At 34.2% G+C, this 18,559-nt stretch overlaps 1 protein-coding gene across 1 annotated transcript in view; it reads left to right on the top strand.

Annotated features, from left to right (window-relative positions):
• Nucleotides 1-1,604: 1,604 nt before the first annotated feature.
• Nucleotides 1,605-18,559, top strand: part of LOC149413539 (head-specific guanylate cyclase-like) — a 150,626-nt gene continuing 133,671 nt past the window's right edge. The window contains exons 1-2 of the mRNA XM_089644418.1: nucleotides 1,605-1,657; nucleotides 2,136-2,218. Coding sequence (XP_089500544.1) covers nucleotides 1,605-1,657; nucleotides 2,136-2,218 — 136 coding nt within the window. The remainder of the gene's footprint in view (nucleotides 1,658-2,135; nucleotides 2,219-18,559) is intronic.

The raw sequence follows: 18,559 nt of genomic DNA, 5'->3' as shown, positions 1-18,559 counted from the left end.
AAACCCGGAGCATTCCACAATATAAATTTGAATGTTCGCAGAGTTGAACCCATTACCAGTTCCTACGTAGCGAGCGCTTTAACGGCTGGTCCATAAGGCAACAGGGGATATTAGTACTCACATTCTCCGGCACATATTATTTTCATCGCTTAGTGAAATGTACTGAGACGTCTCGTCTACACAAAACTCTAGATATAAGATGTTGAATAAAATGCAGGTTTATGCAATGTTTTGCTCGTCACAGAGAAGCATGAGTTTGATGTTGAAGTTATTAAGAGAGATAACATACCATCTGCAAAGATTTAAAATTAGGAAATTGTATCAAATACATAGGTGTAACTATTGACTGTTAACTCAAATGGACTTATCACGTAAAAAAAACAGTCACTAAACTGAGGCAACTAATTTACAAATTCAAACGCATGAGCAATATCGTTAACATAAGAACCATGAGGCTTGTTTATGATGCATTGGTACTTTCATCCATTTTCTATGGAATAATCGCCTGGTGAGGATATACAATAACCATGTGAAACCTCTAGAAATTATTAAGTCTATCATTAAGATAATGCACCAGAAGACCAAGACATATCCAACCGATCAATTGTTTCAGGAAACTGACATTATGGAACTAAGGCGGATCTACTGTGTCCAATGTCTTAACTTTATATACACTCGTCCTTATAATTTCTGTAAAAATCCTAATCGATCTAGCCAAACATATGCGTGAACACAGTGCCTCACTGTAAAACTAGGCTAGCCCAAAGACACATTAATTATATTGGCCCAATATTGTTTAATTCCTTGCCGTGTTCCACCAAGATGTGCCAAAACCTAAATTCGTATAAAATAAATGTCAAAAGCTGGGTAAAAAAGTATCTGGAAGTGAGAGATTTTTTTTTCTATAATTTATACTACGAATATGATACCTTAAAATATGCCATTACCATCTACATTTAAAAAAAAAGTTTACTTCCTCTAAACTGTTTTTTATTAAATACGCAAAAACTTCAGTTAAATTGTATTAATCAAACTATATGTACTATATATATTTATATTTTCTTTATTCATATATCTTTTTTCATTTAAGCCATAGATAATGTAACTGTTTTGAATACATAACTTATAATGCCTACGCACAGGCTTCGCCTTTGTGGGATTTTTTTGTTACTGTCATGTGTTTTGTATATTTATATATGTACCTACCTGTATATATCAAAAAAATTGCCAATAAAAAAATATATATCTATACCCAGAATGAATTGCCACGCAATTAGATGGTGGTTTGCCTCTAACTAGGCTTAGTCGGCATTTTGATTACGTATGTCCTCGTGCCTTATTTATTCTACCATTTACTTGCGCGTTATATTTTTTCTAGTTTATCCACTCGAACAACGTTTTGAATGCCTCTTCTAACGTTGAGACAGCATTTTTGTATACTCATTTTAAAATTTTATAGGAAATGGGATATTTTTATTTGGACTATCTACTGTAGTTAAAACCACCTTATTAGAAAATACATATATTCCGAAACAATGGACACATTTTTCAGTACATACGTTAAAAACTTAAGAAGAAGATAATACTAATAAATCTAAGCAAACATGAATCAGAATCGAACCCAGGATCACTTGTCCTACGGGAAAGGAAATCCTAGGTTCTATATATTTTTCAAGATATTTTTTTTATTTTTCTGTATCTTTTTCATGCTTTGTTTAGATTTATTTTTATCATATTTTCATTCAATGACTTATTAAATTGATGGGTATAACCTTAAAAAAATAAAATATTCTGAAAAAAAAAAATTGTATTTTTTGTAGTTTAAATAACTGCGAATTTTCAAGGACATAGCCATTGAAATTAATAACTTACATAAGTATTCTATTATAAGTTATATAAAGGTTTATAAGTTATTTACCTTTGAGCGCTTTATCAGCTTGAACTTTACCAGCATTATGTCCTGAATGAATTTCCTAGAAGTATCGGCAATGTTTCCAAACGTATAAGAAAACATACTGGGGTGGATTTATAGCGTGCGTGCGGGATGCTAGTTCTTAAAAAGTGGTTTCTGATGAATCTGTACAAAATTGGTTTGGTGGCAATAATTAATATAAATATTTTTACTTCTTTTTCAGAGACAAATTACCAAACGACGTCAGTACGTGTAGCAACTACGCCTACCTAGAAGATATCTACGAAACAGTGTTAGCTAATGAATGTAAGTATACACTCCCTTCATTACTATGCTACTAGCCTCTCGAATTCACCCGCCCATATCTCCCTATCTTCCTAAATACGGGGGTGCGTTCTACCCCTGTAGCTAACCGGAATATTTATTCACAAAATTAGTATTCCGCCTAAATAGTATTACGATACGTAGGAACGTTATCATTCCCGACACTCATTGACAGAATACATCAATACATATTTTGTTTACCGATATATATATCGGTAAACAAAAGTAATTGCACGACGTGGGAGAATGGTGAGCCAATTTGGATTAATAAATCGTATTATATCATAGAGGTTCAAGTTAAGGCGATGCACTACGTCGTGTAATATTTTAAATTGAGTCGCTATCAATAACAACCCTTACATAGATGGCAATAAGGTTTAAATTCCCGCTTAACACCATCCGCCTGTTTCGATTTATGCATGAAAAAAACTTGGCCAAAAAGTGCCTTTTATTTTATTTTGTGGATGTTCAGGCATAAATATTAAAAAATTTTCCGATCATTTTATAAATAACTTAATTTTCCACATTATACAATAAAATTATCACCAAACACAGGTTCGTAAGAAGGAGATTTTGAACTTTAAAGCCGTTTTCATAGGCTTTATGCATTATTTTTTTCTGGGCTTATAAAATAACTTATCTAAAAAATACTCGATTATTTCAAAGACCAAGATGTATTCTACTCGCAGTATTTAATAAAAGCATCTGAAACATTTCTAGGCGACCAAAATTTCAAACCAAAAACACATGATTTTGCATTACTACGCATGGCATCGCCTTAATCGACGATCCAATCAGGGAAAGGGGGAAAAACCAACTTGGATGGAGATAAATGAATCTGATAGTACACAGGCTACTCGCATTGTAATATCACTATTAGGTCCTTAAAATTAAAATCTGCTACTTATTATTAAAATTGCCTGCGAATCTCTGGTTGCGTAAGAAAATTAACTACTTATCCCCATATATGCTATGTGTTATATTATGGTGTCTAAGCTGCTTTTAAATTTATAGCGACATGTGGTTAGGACAATTTGATACCCAGCTGCTTTCTTGGTGAATACCAATGTGCAATGGCATTACAATATATCTAGACTTGCTTTTATCTCACAAACTCAAGATAAAATGTGGTAAGTAAGCAACACACTTTATGTTTCCAGTAAATATAAATAGCTTGTATCTATTTCCCAAGGTTCCTCTTCCCATCTACTTCCCCCTCCCCATTACCTTCAGATTCGAAACATACACCAGTTGGGAATGCCATAGTCTCACTGGCTCCAGACGGTTGGGAGCAGTCACAAAATTGAGAAAAAAAAGTTATTAAATAATAATTATTATAAGTTAAGAATTATCTGAACATATTTGAACATCTCCTACTACCGTAATTAGTATATATTTTTTATTGTGATTAATTCGTAGAATGCCATTTTCAAAATGTGGTTTTAGCCAACAGATTTAAGACAACTTATTAATATGATTCTATTTTATCCGTGGTTTTAGGCGACTTATTAATATTATTCTATTTTACTCCATCCCGATTAAAAATGATTTATTACTGGTTAAACCGATAAAATAATTGTGACATTAGATTTCATATTCTGTAACAGCTGTAACAATAACAAAAACCAAAAAATACTTGCATAACTTAAAAATTATATTATTTAATTTGTTTCGAATTAAATTATTATTATTTTTTTAATATACCATAATAATAAGCAAAAAATAATGTTTCTCGAGCAATGCTGGAGGACTCAACTAGCAAAGGTTGAACCCACGACATGATCCCTTTGTGGGAATCTGACGCATTTGTCCCAATGGCTACAATCCAGTATTTTTATTTATTTATTTATTGGACAATTTATATAGCGCCGCTTTTGTGAGATATCACCTCCGGGGCGCTTTACAGTTGATCCAGGTAATACAAAAATATAAATATTACAAAAATAAGTGAAATTAAGTTAAATAAAATGAAGTACATGAACAAGCGATGGAGTACAGGAACAGGTGACACGAAGATAAAAGATGGAGACTCTGCAGCAAGAATCCTAGGGAGTCTTTCCTGTAATTTCTATACATTCTCTGACAATGCACGTAGAAAATTGAGTATTGTTAAATTATTAAATATATTTTCAAATCATTCGTTATTCTGGTTAAGAACGAGATTGCAGTCTTTGTGAATAAAATTACTGGTTTTCTGATAAACTTTTGGTAAATTATAAATATATTTTCAAGAAGTTGGAACACGTGTTCATGAAAATCCGAATATTTTCGCATTTCTGATAATTCATTCGTAAGGCCTGCAATCCCTTTTTAAACCGGATTAGTAATAATTTGAAGAGATTCATAATAAATCTGCAATACATATTTTCTCCGTGTGTTTACATTAGCAAACCTGGGTATTTTTGTATCACCAATATCTTTGTATCAAAAATATCTTTGTGTCACCAATATCTTTGTATCACCATGCAATATTTAGATGCGTAATAACATTTAAATACATTATTATATTCAACAAGAAGCGCCTCTTCATAATATTATTCAATCGCACATAATGTGCTTCCTCTATCCTTTAATCCGGCTTTCATATAACTAAAAAATTCAAGCTTTAAGCCTTAAAGCTTCTTCGCTTTCCACGTTTCCCAAATCCTTCACACGGAAATGACTTAGATACATGAAAATGGATTATAGTGTGCGCCTGCTTTTGGGAGTATTCAAAGATAAGCAAAATGGAACTTCATATTTTATTTGCATTACTACTTCACTTGTTTCTGTGACAGTCAAAGCCAACTTTTAGTAAGCTGTTACAAATTTACAATATTTGATAAAAAATTAAGGAAATTTTTTCAACAATTAATACTTGCATCAATTTTTTGGATTTTCAAGGGAATAAGTTCTTGGTAGATATTAAGAAATTATTGTTCTCCATGACAGCGGAATATTCAAACCTTTCACGAATCAATCTGTAGCTTTTGATATATTTTTTTAATTAAATCTGTACAAGTGTAATTACGTTTTGTCAGGGCTTTGATTCTCGACTAAGTCATTCCAATCGAGTGGAATGACTTAAAAATAAGAACGTCAACCAATATATGTACTGATGATATGATCGATATTAGTTTATATCTAGCCAGATGGCCTGTTCTGAGGTATCAAAGTTAGTCAAAAATGCTAATTAACTATGAAAATAATATATACCTACTTAGTTTTTATTATTTGCGTCATTAATAGGTATTACAATGTATAATTTTAGGTGACATTATTTAAGCGGTTTTTCAGACTGTGAGAACCAGGGCATTTCTAAAATTATTTTCAGTGCATAGAATAAAACTCAACATTCATAATGAAGTGCTACAATCTACGAGCCTACGGGTCTTAAAGATATCCATGTTGTAGGAAAAAGGAAACATAAGGGCCGGAAAATCGTTCTACAGCCAAGCTGTTGAAATCAAGAATGAGTAGTGCAAACAACCAGTTCTAATGTGACAAATTTCAACTATGTACAAATATTGGGCGTGGGTTTGGCGTCTTTTCTGACTATGCACCTGGGATCAATGATGCTAGTTAAGCGGAGCATCTTCCACTGAAATGTCAGTAGGATAAGGATACCATTCCCATATGCCTGTACTTTAAAGATTGCAATCCGGCTGTTAAGATAAGGGAATATATCAGATGTACCAGCCATTTCTGCGAAAAGTCATTTTCAAGTATTTTGGGGCTTCAGAACAGAGATAGCTACCATATTCAATAGTGGAGCGCTCTTTTAATTTGTACAGGATCATTAGTTATGTGCCATTAAAGTAGCTGCGATCCCTGTAATGTGCTATTGAAGTAAAGCTTCGTAGAGGCTAATAGAATGAATCTAAAACATGCAGAGCAATTTGTACCTTTATTCATATCAGTAGTTCGTTTTGAATATCGCCCACAGAATTTTACTAGAATGTTTGCGTATTCTGTGAACAGTCAAAAGCGTAGGTACAATCAATGCTTTGCAAATTTTATCTAGAAAACTTTTACCACCACACTTGAAGTGATGGTTTGTTTAATGGTTTGTTAAACAGGAACGCGTTTGTATGATATTTTTGTCCATAATGTGTCTCCAATTTAACATCTGCTCTTTTTCAGGCAACGTTCAGCAATACTTATTTAAATATATGTATGTACCTAATATTCAATTTAATATTTTTTGAACACCGGTCTCCACTGGTTATATTAGTTGTTCTCAAAGACGTCTCGTTATGATTGAATTTCCAATACTTTCCAAGCACCTTTACTTAGTTTTACTTAGTCTCGCATGTAAACAAAAGCCTTACCCTACCCACATCATAGCTCTCCAGAGATCGAGTTGGAACGATGTTTTCAGAGAACAATAAAAATAATACGTGCGAGTTGTTTACATCCTGTAGAACCACCCCAATAATTTCCGCAGGATCTAAGTTGCGTAAGTTTGTATGTATTTTGTCAGTGATCCCAAAAGGATTAGACTGCTTTTGGTCTTATAAGATTGAAAAAAGCTTTTAAGGTAAAGGAGGAGTTGTGGATACAATCCATTCGTGTTTTTAGATGTTATTTTTGTAAATAACCACTACCTATACATATGTTTTTAGTGTTCTGTTACGCGATAAAAACTAGTAAAAGTCAGATTGTGCAGGCCTATGTGTACGTGTAGCTGGATAAAGCTGCCAAGTTGTTTACTCCGTTCTTGAAAGGCGTAATCTTAGATTTGACTTTGATATGAGTGAGTGTTGAAAGCGAATATAATATATGACTTCAACCTAGCTACCTTATTTTACTAAGGCGGTATTTCGCCTTTTAGTAGGATATCGTACATTTTTGATTTGTTTATTTATTTTATGTCTGAGTTCAATATTCGGTATTCGAAGTCATGAATATTTAACCCAGGAACCACCCATTGGATAACCGATAGCTCTGCCGTAAATCACCCCAAGTAGTTCGCAACGTGTGCTGACTTAGCAGGGTGGTGCTGGTTGAGGGAGACCCTTTACCTCTCCATTTGGTCTCTCTCGACCCATCGCCTTGCACCGTAGTGGGAGTACTGGACTCACTGACTCCCAGATTCCTACTCACCCCACGTACTCTGTTCCTTACTTGATGAAATTGGAGAAATTGGCTCCGGGCGCCGACTTGCCAAGGCGCCAACGAGCCGAGGCACTGATGATACCTTATACAGCGCCTTTGAGGTTTTTACTAGCGCAAGGCGTGTTCAGAGCCGGTCTGAGAAAAAGATGAAAAAAAATTATTAATGTTAACAGAAAAAAAAAATAAGAAAATAGACACAGTCAACATACACACACTAGTAACACAAATAGATAAGGAATATCATTTCCAATGACCACAATACAAAGACATAATAGGCAGATAGATATAACACAGTCAACATACACACACTCATATACACACAACACGCTACGAGAATTTTCTAGAACGCTCGCCAATATAAAATGCATTGTTACGGGAACAATCTAGTCGCAATGTGAGTGTTCGGCGTTCCTACCTACAGTTATGAAATATTCTTGAATGCACCCGGGCGGCTATATAATGAAGAGCGCTGAGAAGTACTTAGCCAGTCATTAATTCGCAGTTTTACGAGTGACTAACTAGCGAACGCTGCGATTGCTTGCTGCGTACTGAAGCGGCTGACACCGACCGCCGTTTCCCGCGCGTCGCTTCCCGCTTTTTCCTCACCACACCGCTATAGGACCTACTCGCCTACAGCCGGCTCTGCACGGTATACAATTGATTATGGACTCCTCGGGATCACCTCAGCGTCCTGGCCCGGCCATCGTTCCTGGCCAGCGCTGACCTCACGCGTCTAGACCCTGTGACCACTTCGCCAGTCTGCGCCTTGGCCCCGCGGTATCGTCGGCACCCTGCATCTCCTGCACAACTGCCAACCAGGTGTATCACACCCGGAAGACTCCACGTCTTCACCAGTGCTGAACACATCCACGAGTCTGGTCTCCATCAACGCGGCGTCGACTCACTGACCCGCGCCTCGACCGCTCCGCCGTCTACACCTGGTGTTATCATCCTCATCGGTCCCAGTCGTCTCACAAATGCGCAATACCACTGACTCGCAATAAAAGCTGTGACACACACAACAAGCTTTGCGTCTTTCATTGTCTCCTTACCAGATCCCCAAAGGTCCATTGGCATCTTATTAAATTCAGAAGGTTCAAGATAAGCGAATGTTCGTTGGCCGTATTTATGAGTAACTATCAGTACCCCGACCTGCGTTGCTGTGGCTCAATCTGTCTGTGCAGATATAGAAACAATGGCACGTGTTACTTTAACGTCCAACAGATGGTGCTGTTTTAAAAATGCGCGTTCATAATCACATGTGACTTCTATATAATGTCACGCTGTGTCAAAATTTCAAAGCAATCCCTGAACAACATTCGGAGATTTAAGATTTTGAACAAACGAACATTTACAATTTTATTTTTATAGATTTTTGGAATGGACATACTTTCAGTTTAAATAAATTTTGTGTTGTGTGGTCTACTTTTTCTTTATATTAGAAACATTTTTAGCATAAACATAGGATAATATAGAATTTTTTACATTATTTCGTTTATTTCTAGTTTCAAAACTCCAACCAGTTTTAAAATTGTATATATTTTTAACATATATTTTTTAATCAAGCCCATGCATGTACCAAATATCTGGGAATAGTCTGTACCTAACAAGATTGATCATGCTGTCACTAAAGGGCCATTTATTAATTTAGTGATCTATCAACTACACAAATTCGTGGTGACTTGACTGTATTACTTTGTAATGGACTGGTTCCTCTTTGTATAATGCTTTCAGTATTCTGATAGAGATCAGTGGATTATCTCGTACAATAATGATGAGTCGCTTTACAATAATAATACTGGAGGGTTGGTAGGTACACTATTTACATATTTATTGTCGACCACTTTAATTAGCGCCCTTTTGTGATTTGGCACAAAAATGGCGCTATGCAAATCAGCCAAATATTATTATTAGTATTAAGAAAACTACTCGTAAAAATACATGAAGCAAAATAACATATACCTACTGGTACATGTTACCTAGAAGGAAGCCACTCGTAAAAGTACATGAAGCAAAAGAACATGTACCTACTGGTACCTAGAAGGAAGATACTCGTAAAAATACAGAAACAAAATAACATGTACCTACTGATACATATTACTTAGAAGGAAGCTACTCCTAAAAATACATGAAAAAATAGAACATGTACCTACTGGTACATGTTACTTCGAAGGAAGCTACTCCTAAAAATACATGAATAAAATGCAGAAAAAAAAAGTGAAAATTTATTATGAAACAAAAGAAGACCTACATTCGTAAGAAGCTACTCGTAAAAAATACATGCAACAAAAGAAGACCTACCCATTTACACTATTCGGCCTAATCATGCGGTCTCTTTCATGCATTTAGACATACGTTCATTGGAGTCAATACGTGTGCACGTTTACAATTACTGTATAGCATACAAATTAATTCTTGTCGACTACAGGCAAAAATTAGGATATCCAGAAAGTTAAAAAAACTTATTTATTGTTAACTGTACTTTCTAAAGGAAATTAAATTTAACCGATACCCACCCGATATTAAAACAATCTATTATAATCACGTAGTAACCAGAACAGGTGTTACATTCACGACTAAAATTTAAGCAGATCCTAATTCTGTGCATTAAACTGAGTAACTTAAGTACATTAACCAACTAACTAACTGATATTTATTTTTCAGAAGGACGTTAACAAAATGCAATCAAAATCATTTTATACGCTGATATTTCTCCTCAGGTCAATTTACTAAATGCATATTAGAAAAAAATATATATTGAAGACATTATCAACGACTCATAAACGAAAAATGTGCAACACGAAAATCAGTAAATGAATTGGTCGCATCTAGGAAATGAACACAGGACTTCGGCCCTCCAGGGGCTTTCCTCCACCACTGAGCTAATAAGACCCTATCCACTTCGGTCATATTAAACTGTATCATACTTCGACTAAGAGCTACCAACATTATCTATATTTTTTAACGCAATTTTAACTAACTAACTAACCATCACGCCGTTTTCCCGCAGGGGTAGGCAGAGAGGACGGACCGCCAAACAACTCGGTCTTGGCACACACTTCTTGCCTCATTCACATTCATACATCGTCTCATACATACTCTTCTATTATTCTGACTCTTGACATGGCCCGACTCGAGTATCTGATTCACTTGATCGTGCCATGTCTTCCTCGGGCGTCCCCGAATTCTGCTACCATTCGCATTTGCATCATATATCATCCTTACACTCCTATCTTCGCTCATTCGCTCTACATGCCCAAACCATCTAAGCGTCCCTTTCTTAATCTTACTCATTACGCTTACATCAGCCTTGCACTCTTTGTGGATCTCCACATTCCTCACACGATCAAACATGGTTTTACCACACATACGCCTCAGGGATCTCATTTCAACAGCATTTAATCTACTTTAATCCTTTCTTTGCCAGTTCCATGCCTCACTTCCATACATCAAGGTAGGTACCAGCACTCCGTTGTGGACTGCTAACTTCGCTTCTTTGGACAAATTTTTGTTAGCGCCAACGGCGTTCAGTCCTCCATTAACGGAATTATCTGCATTTACCCTTTTTTCAATATCTCTGTCAGCCTTCATAAATTGTCTTGTATAAATATTCACATTTTTATGTTAATGTGCGACATCTATCTGATGAATATTTTGTTTATAACTAAATGAGTAAAACCTCAAAATGTAATAATTATTCATTGAAGACACTATTAGCGACTCTCAAACGAAAGATGTGAGAAAGGAAAATCAGAAAAAGAATCGGTCGCATCTAAGGAAAAGTAAATAAAAATGGAAATTACGAACCCTCTATCGCTGCTGTGAAAAAGATCTTAAAATATTTTTTCTCATTTCAATTTAGTTTTTCTTCCTATATTTTGTAAGATTTTGCATTTATCACGTTATTTTATTATGTACTAGCTGACTTTAACTTGGCGTTGCTCGGGGTTATTAATGGTTTGTAATAAAGTTTTGAAGTTGTTTATTCTAGTGTACCTTAATATTTTTAAATTATTTTTAGGAATTGATAAGTTTAATTTTCATAAGTTTTTGTTTCACTTGATAATGCCACGCCTTACTCGGGCGTGCCCGACTTCCACCATAAATTACTGTCAACCAAACTACAAACCAACTACAGTATAAAATATTGTGTAATATTTGCGTGTTTCCCTAATAAACTAAAATAAAACAACTACTAAATAGGAACTTTTGAATTGAAAAACTGTTACCTACTTTCCACTTTTCCATCAAAGCTTTAGGAAAGGCTTTACTCGAAGCCTTTGTACAAGATCAAACACCATTTCCGATCCAATAAACGTTGGAACTCTTTGACCGGAATTGTCACTTTCACAATTTATTTAATTTGTTTGGACGTTTTTATTTTTTTTCTTTCTGAGCTATGTAAGCAACTCAACTTAAAATTGTAAGAGAAAATAAAAATTACATAGAATTATTTGCTCTAATTCACACTTTTATTGCTTTTTCAATATCTTAAATATAAGGCAAATACCTTTTTGTTTGTTTATATATAGAAGCAAAACCATGCACATGGCAAATTTTGTGGACTTAAACTGCAACTCCTGCAAGGCTTGACGTGTTTATTTTTTTAAAGACAAATATCATTTAAGGACAGGTTGTTTCACAAAATTTTAACAATTTATCAAATTTCAAAGTTAATATCCAATTCCTATGAAAGTCCTATTCAAATTGAAAATAAAAGTACTATTTTACTAGATTCTAAAATACTGCTGGATACAACATTGAAGGCATTAACCAGAAATGTTTTGCTGGTTTGCAAGAGGTAAGGTCAAATCCGCACATGTCACACTGTTATATTTTTGTCACTTCAGGTATGTGCATAATTTTAACAGGTATCAGTCAGACAATAAATAAATAAAATAGGTCGAAGCAGCGTTAGGCAGTTTGTTCGATTAGATTTGATGTTCTGCTTGCTATTTTTGTATTTGATACATATTTAAAAATGGTCCATTAAAAATATGCATGAAAAATAAAAATTCTTTGAAATTTCTGGCAAAGCCATACTTAGTATTATTTGAGCTTAGTTCTGCAGAGAGCAGCCAGTCTAAACCAACCACATTCAAGGAAATAATCACGTTTTTGGTAAGGGGGATTGTTTGTATCTACATATCCAAACTTACCATTGAATGTTATTATTGTAATGTTACCATAGATCTACATTGTATTAAATCTTTAAGGTGATTCCATACTAAATTTATCATTAACTAATTACTTTACGGGCTGTCTTCTTTCCGTTTTTATGCAAATTGCACAACCTGGTTATATCGTTCGTATTCCTGTTAAAAACACAACTTTAGGCTTTTAACGAATGAATTTACAGGTTTCCTAACGAACTGTCGGTAAAACACGAATATTTTTTCGTCTTTATGTTTATTAGGGATAGTTCAGCTGTGTGAAAACGGGCTTATATATGTAAAGAAAACCACATAGGAGTGCTTTCCTTAAGTTTGAATTTGCCGCGTTACCGACAAGTTAGTTGGTGGCCCACTAGATGTCACTGCTGACAGCTTTGACATTAGCGAATTAAAGCGAGATATGAAAGTAAAAGGGTCATCATTATTTCATTAAATACACCGAATACACCTTAATATAATATCTCAAATTATTAAGAAACCTGAAATAAGGCTTTAAATGTTGTTTCTTTTGTTTTTACAGGTGAGTGAATCTTTTGTTAACAGATTATGTAATGGTTAAGAGTTTAGATTATATTATTATTGATTATATTTAGATATAAAATTACAGTTTTAGATTATATAAAAAAACTATTATTTATATATATATTCTGATTTTACAGATAGTTTTTAACAAAACTTGCCATCATTTAACATTAATAATAATAATAAAATTATATCAACTTATTTTTTTTTTATGTATTTAGGCATAAATGCTTTCTGCTGAAAATAGCCGGTCCAATTTAAAGAAAGTAAAGAAGTAAGAATATTTTTTTCAGCTTTCGAATTTTGTTATTGTTTCCACACCAACAGAAGATTTCGAAAACAATTTACCGAAAATAATATTATTGTTTATCGTGTTTAAAATTTTAGTGATTTTTTCGTCCATGTTTTTTCTGTATGGCCGATGAAAGTTTTAATTTTATGTTACGTTACTTATTTTATTATATTAATCGTCATAATCACAGTTATTGGCTGACATTGCAAAACCCGTACCCTAAACAATCAAGTAAATATGTTTTCAAGAAAATTGTGTTCTCAAAATTTTGTTATTTTTTTTTTTTGTTATTTTTTTTTTTTGTTATTTTTTCTCTAAAAAACTCACGAAATTTATATTCAAGGACAAATTCTTCTAGCTGCTTTCAGATAATTTTAAAGGCTTTTATTTTAGACCTCGTCAGATGTTTTATCGGCTGGATATAATTCGGTTCCGTCAATTTTTTAATAGGTTAAATTCCTTTTCCGAATCTATTCAAATAACAAGTAGTCTGCCGATCGTTCGAGTCCATTCAAATATTTATTATTTCGACCACGGTATTCGGGATGGACCCAGATAAAATGAGGAATAACCCAATGGAGGTTTACTTCCCCGAGTTTGGTTTATTTTTCAAAGGGTGGTTTATTGAAAATGATCGAGGGCCTATCAATAAGGAAATGAGAATTTTGCATGAATTTAAGATATTTAGAAAAGAATTCAAAGAGCTCGTCTTTTGGCAACGATCCTGAATCTTATCAGAAGAGAAATGAATATGATTTGAATAGTCTTTTGAATATTATAAGATGTTTCCGTTGAGTTATTTATTGCAAATGAAGTATTTGTAGCTCTTCAATTCAACGTGGGTATAAAAGCAATCTGGAGTATTTTCTAGCCATTGACTGCCACTAAAAATGCTATCCCTTCATCATATTTGTATAAAACTACGCACGTTTCTGTTCACTCCGGGGCATTTTTAATAAGCAATAAGTTGTAAATATTGAGGTTACGACAAAATATGGAAAGTCGTATGCAATCTTCCGTTTATAAGTTAATATGTTCAGTACAGATTATGGACACATGTATGTGTAAATAAGAACCTTTCTCTCGTAAATTTAACATCTCTTAAAAATAATAACTCTATTCTAAAACAATATTTCTTTTCATTAATAAATACAAGACACAAGAAATAACAACAAACACTAGACTTCGGGGTCATAAACATATCCAACAAGCTAGAACAAATACAAAATTTGGGAAAAAACCTTCCTATACTTTAGTACTAAACTCTACAGCAGAATCCTACTCTCATTCAAAACTCACAAAAAATATTTTAACATTTATATCTCAATTAGCTGACGTGTTATCTCTAAATAGTATAAAATAAAGTCGATATCCGCGTCTGTCTGTTTGTGCGCTTAGTTCTTCTAAACTACGCAACGGATTTTGATAAATTTTCACTATCAATTAGAAAATTTACATATATATAACATGCATATTATATTTATGTAAAGCATAGAAAAGTCGATGTTTTATAGTAAAGTCGTAAAAATATATTTTTTCGGGCGTTTAAATTGCTAACGCTGGCTAAACCTTCAGATATAAATCAAAATAATTTAGTATATGTCTCCTATATTTCCTAAGGATAACTCCCAGAAACTCCGGGTACACTTCAGCTAATTATTGTATATATTATGTAAAACCTTCCGAAAGAAATTCTCTAAATAAATAACTAAACCCTATCAAATCCCGTTGTATAGTTTAGATGTATAACTTACTGAACAAACAGATAAACGAGGATAGCGACTTTTTTAATACTATTTAGGGATTAATCGAAACTATGTGTCCGACAAAACTTAAACAATAGACAGCTTACTCAAAGGTCAGCAGATCGCAATCGTCTAATCGAATTTTCTAGGTCAAATCGAGCCGTTTACTATGATCGCTCTTATCCCGTAACAGGCCCGCTCATCTGGAATAGTCTTCCCTCAGATCTTACTAATCTCCAGAATTTGGCTGAATTTAAATGGGCTTTAAAAACAAAATTATTTAAAAAATCTTACTATTCATAAATCTTAACTTCTTTTCAATATTTTATGATAAGCCATATTCTAAAACTTCCGGTTATTGTTTGGTTTTGGTTGCCTCCTTATTGTACCTATTTAAAATTCCTGCTAAGAAGATTCTCATTTCTGAGCAGAAACTGCTTCCTGTTTTATATTATGTTTTAGTTTTAATATTCTTATTTTGTCCTGTCCTGCTGTTATTGTTATTCTAAGTTTTTTCATCACTTTGTACAAACAATATATTTAGTGTAATAATATTATAAATGTATTGGATAAGGCATACCGTAGGAATAATTTTAAGAACGTGACTACTAATACTAAATTACCGTTTTTAAGTTTGTTATAGTAAAGCGCACTTGAAGTAAAATGACACTGAATGCGCTATACAGGGTGTATCGGCAAGTACCCGACAAACTTTAACCAGCTATTCCTCACTAGGGTGGAGTGACGTTGTATGGGACTTTTTTTTTAAAGATGCCAGTACTGTAATAGCAAAAAAAAGTTGCCTTTATATAACACCTCTTTCGTCTAAAAAAATCAACTCGATCGAAACATTCCTTTATTCAACAACCAGCACATTTATATTTAGAAAAAAATTGTATGAAAAAAGTCGCTGAAAACTCTGCCAAGCATTATAAACAAGCGATATTCATAGCAAAAATACAATTTTATTAGGGGTTTTATAGCTAATAAGGTGCATAACACATCTGAAAATAAAAATAAAATTACCATAGTTTCAAGGCGGGGTCTATTTTTGGTTTTTTGGAGAGGATTATTGATTTTTTATTGTTTTTTTCGTGTTTTTGAGAAACATGTTTTTTTTATTAAATAAAATACTTTAACAAAGAGAATTTTTTTAAACATTATCGAAGTTTTATAATATTTATCGTGTTTTGAAATGAGATTTGGTGTGAAATTCGGGCATTATATGCCTAGATTTTATTGTCGCCCGAATGAATCCATCTCTTGCTTCAGGCCCAACTGTAGACAACGATGCCTGGGTGACTAATTTGATGCACCTCTCGACTGCTTGAGTGTGGCAGGGAAATCTGGGAAATTCAATACTGTCCTTTTCTTCACCAAAATTATTTATCATTTTGACTAGGTCGTCATTACTGATTTCAGATAGTATCGGTGGCGGTGTAACTTCGCATTCCTGCCAGTTGATAATATCGTAATATTTACTTGCTGAAAAGTTTATTGTTGGAATAATAAAGTCTCTAACAACAGATGGACTAGGACATCTATCTCGCGCTTTTAATATTCGTCTCAAACCCAATTCTCTTACAATAACGTTGTCATCCATTATCATGGATAGTAGCAGATTTTCCGGGTGGCAAAAATAGGCGTTTCTTTGAATTACTGGATTAATTATATCTCGTAGATCGGTGCTCAAATATCGGGTGAGTTTTATTATAGTCATGTAATGCCCCATCTTTACACGACGGGTGCCTCTTTATCTCAAACCATGTCGGAGCATATGCTTTAACAAGATATTCAGCAAGAATTTTTAGGTTCACTGAAGGGTTAGTTGTTCCTATATATAATCGAAGTATTGTGTTTGCTGTCGTCAACCAGCGTGAGTGACAAATACTACCTGGATGACGGTTTACTAAATTTGGTGGGCAGTGACCTGTTGTAACTGCAAAACATATTTCGTACAAGTATTTTTGGTCCGTGCTCAAATTTTTCAATTCCTCTGTGTTGAGTTTGTGCATCTCAAAGTGTATTGGTGAATAATTTATTACGATGTTTTCAGAGCTGCTTGAAAGAAGTTTTCCAATAGGTCCTGAAAACCCTTTAGGTCCTGTTGTAGCACCATCTAAGTGTTGAAACAAGTGGCGAAGGGGAAGTTCGTTTGCATGCAGCTGACAGATAAACCATTGTAACGGATGACCTAATTCCAATTCCATGAATCTAATAGTTCCATTTCTTTTGCCTGTATTGACAGCAGTCCCATCACATCCAATCGCTGATAAATCATTCAAATTAAAACCGTTCACTTTTAAATGGTGTAACATGCTCTTTGCGATGTTTTTGCCAGTTCCTGATGATGGTGTAACATGTCCAACACATTGAGACCCCGGCTCAGATAAAATGGAATAATGTTCTTCTGAAATCGTTCTCCGATGATATCTATCCCCTATTTTTTCCTGAGACAGTGTTTTATCCTTCCTTCCATCGAAATATAGACCTCGAATTTTTGTTGACTCCGACGACATCTGCCATGTTTTTATTAAAGAAGTGCGACACGTTTGTCTAGCTCGTCTGAGTTTGCTCCTATCAATCACCATTTTAGAGTCGTCTTCGGTTACTATGCCAAAATCTTGTAATGTAGCACTTGCAACAGCTGATGCCGACATGTCTGACAAACCATACTGATCGCAGATTCTGGCCAAAGTGGGGAGTTTTAACATCATACGGGAATTTTCTGGAGGTTGCGAAGAATGTGAAGAAAATTATTGGTTTTCATCAAAAAAGGTTTGACGTGGTTTTGTCGCTGATGCTTTAGATGAGCTGACCTTCGAAGCAAGTTCAGATAAACGAGCTTGCATCCTCATTTTCCGATGTAATTTTTTTGTTGTGTCGGTGTCTATTGCTCCCAGCATCATTTTTCTCGAGGATCTTTGGTCTTCAAGGAATGCTTGTTCTTTGGTGGGTACCTTGCGCGTCTTTTCGCAGGAACACATATTCAGATTGTTACATTTGCATGAAGCAATATCGAAAAGTTTATTCATTTTGATTTTATAAGGACTTAACTTAACATAATAATGCACACTTTTTTCTGGCCAATTTTTAAGTTTTAAGTATTCGTTATAATGATCTAGGATCAGTTTCATCACTCGATTGTGTGAAACAATGGGAATAGAAGCGCGCTTCCAAATTCCTTCAACAATTGCAGATATAACACATTTTATTTCGAATACTGACGATTTTTTTGTAGAGTTAAGATTACGCTCATATCGTAAGAACAAATAAATAATGTTTAATCACTTCTGAGACAGTAGGTAACAATTGAGAGTTCATTTCAGTTGGTGCCCCGAATATTGGACATAAAATTTTGCTTCTCGTGTAATTTGCATTCATTTTCACAACAATTATAGGTGTTAAAATTTAATCGGACAAGGATTCTAACACGTCTACGGTCAGCGGTAGCCGAAACGAAACTAGATGCAAGTCGCATCTAGTTTCTGCG

The sequence above is a fragment of the Hesperophylax consimilis genome, chromosome 21 (genome assembly GCF_061612785.1).
Source record: "Hesperophylax consimilis isolate HC1 chromosome 21, BYU_Hcon_1.0, whole genome shotgun sequence".
Taxonomy (NCBI): Eukaryota; Metazoa; Arthropoda; class Insecta; order Trichoptera; family Limnephilidae; genus Hesperophylax; species Hesperophylax consimilis.
The sequence above is the reverse complement of the archived record's forward strand: the minus strand, read 5'-3'. Positions and strand labels throughout refer to the sequence as shown.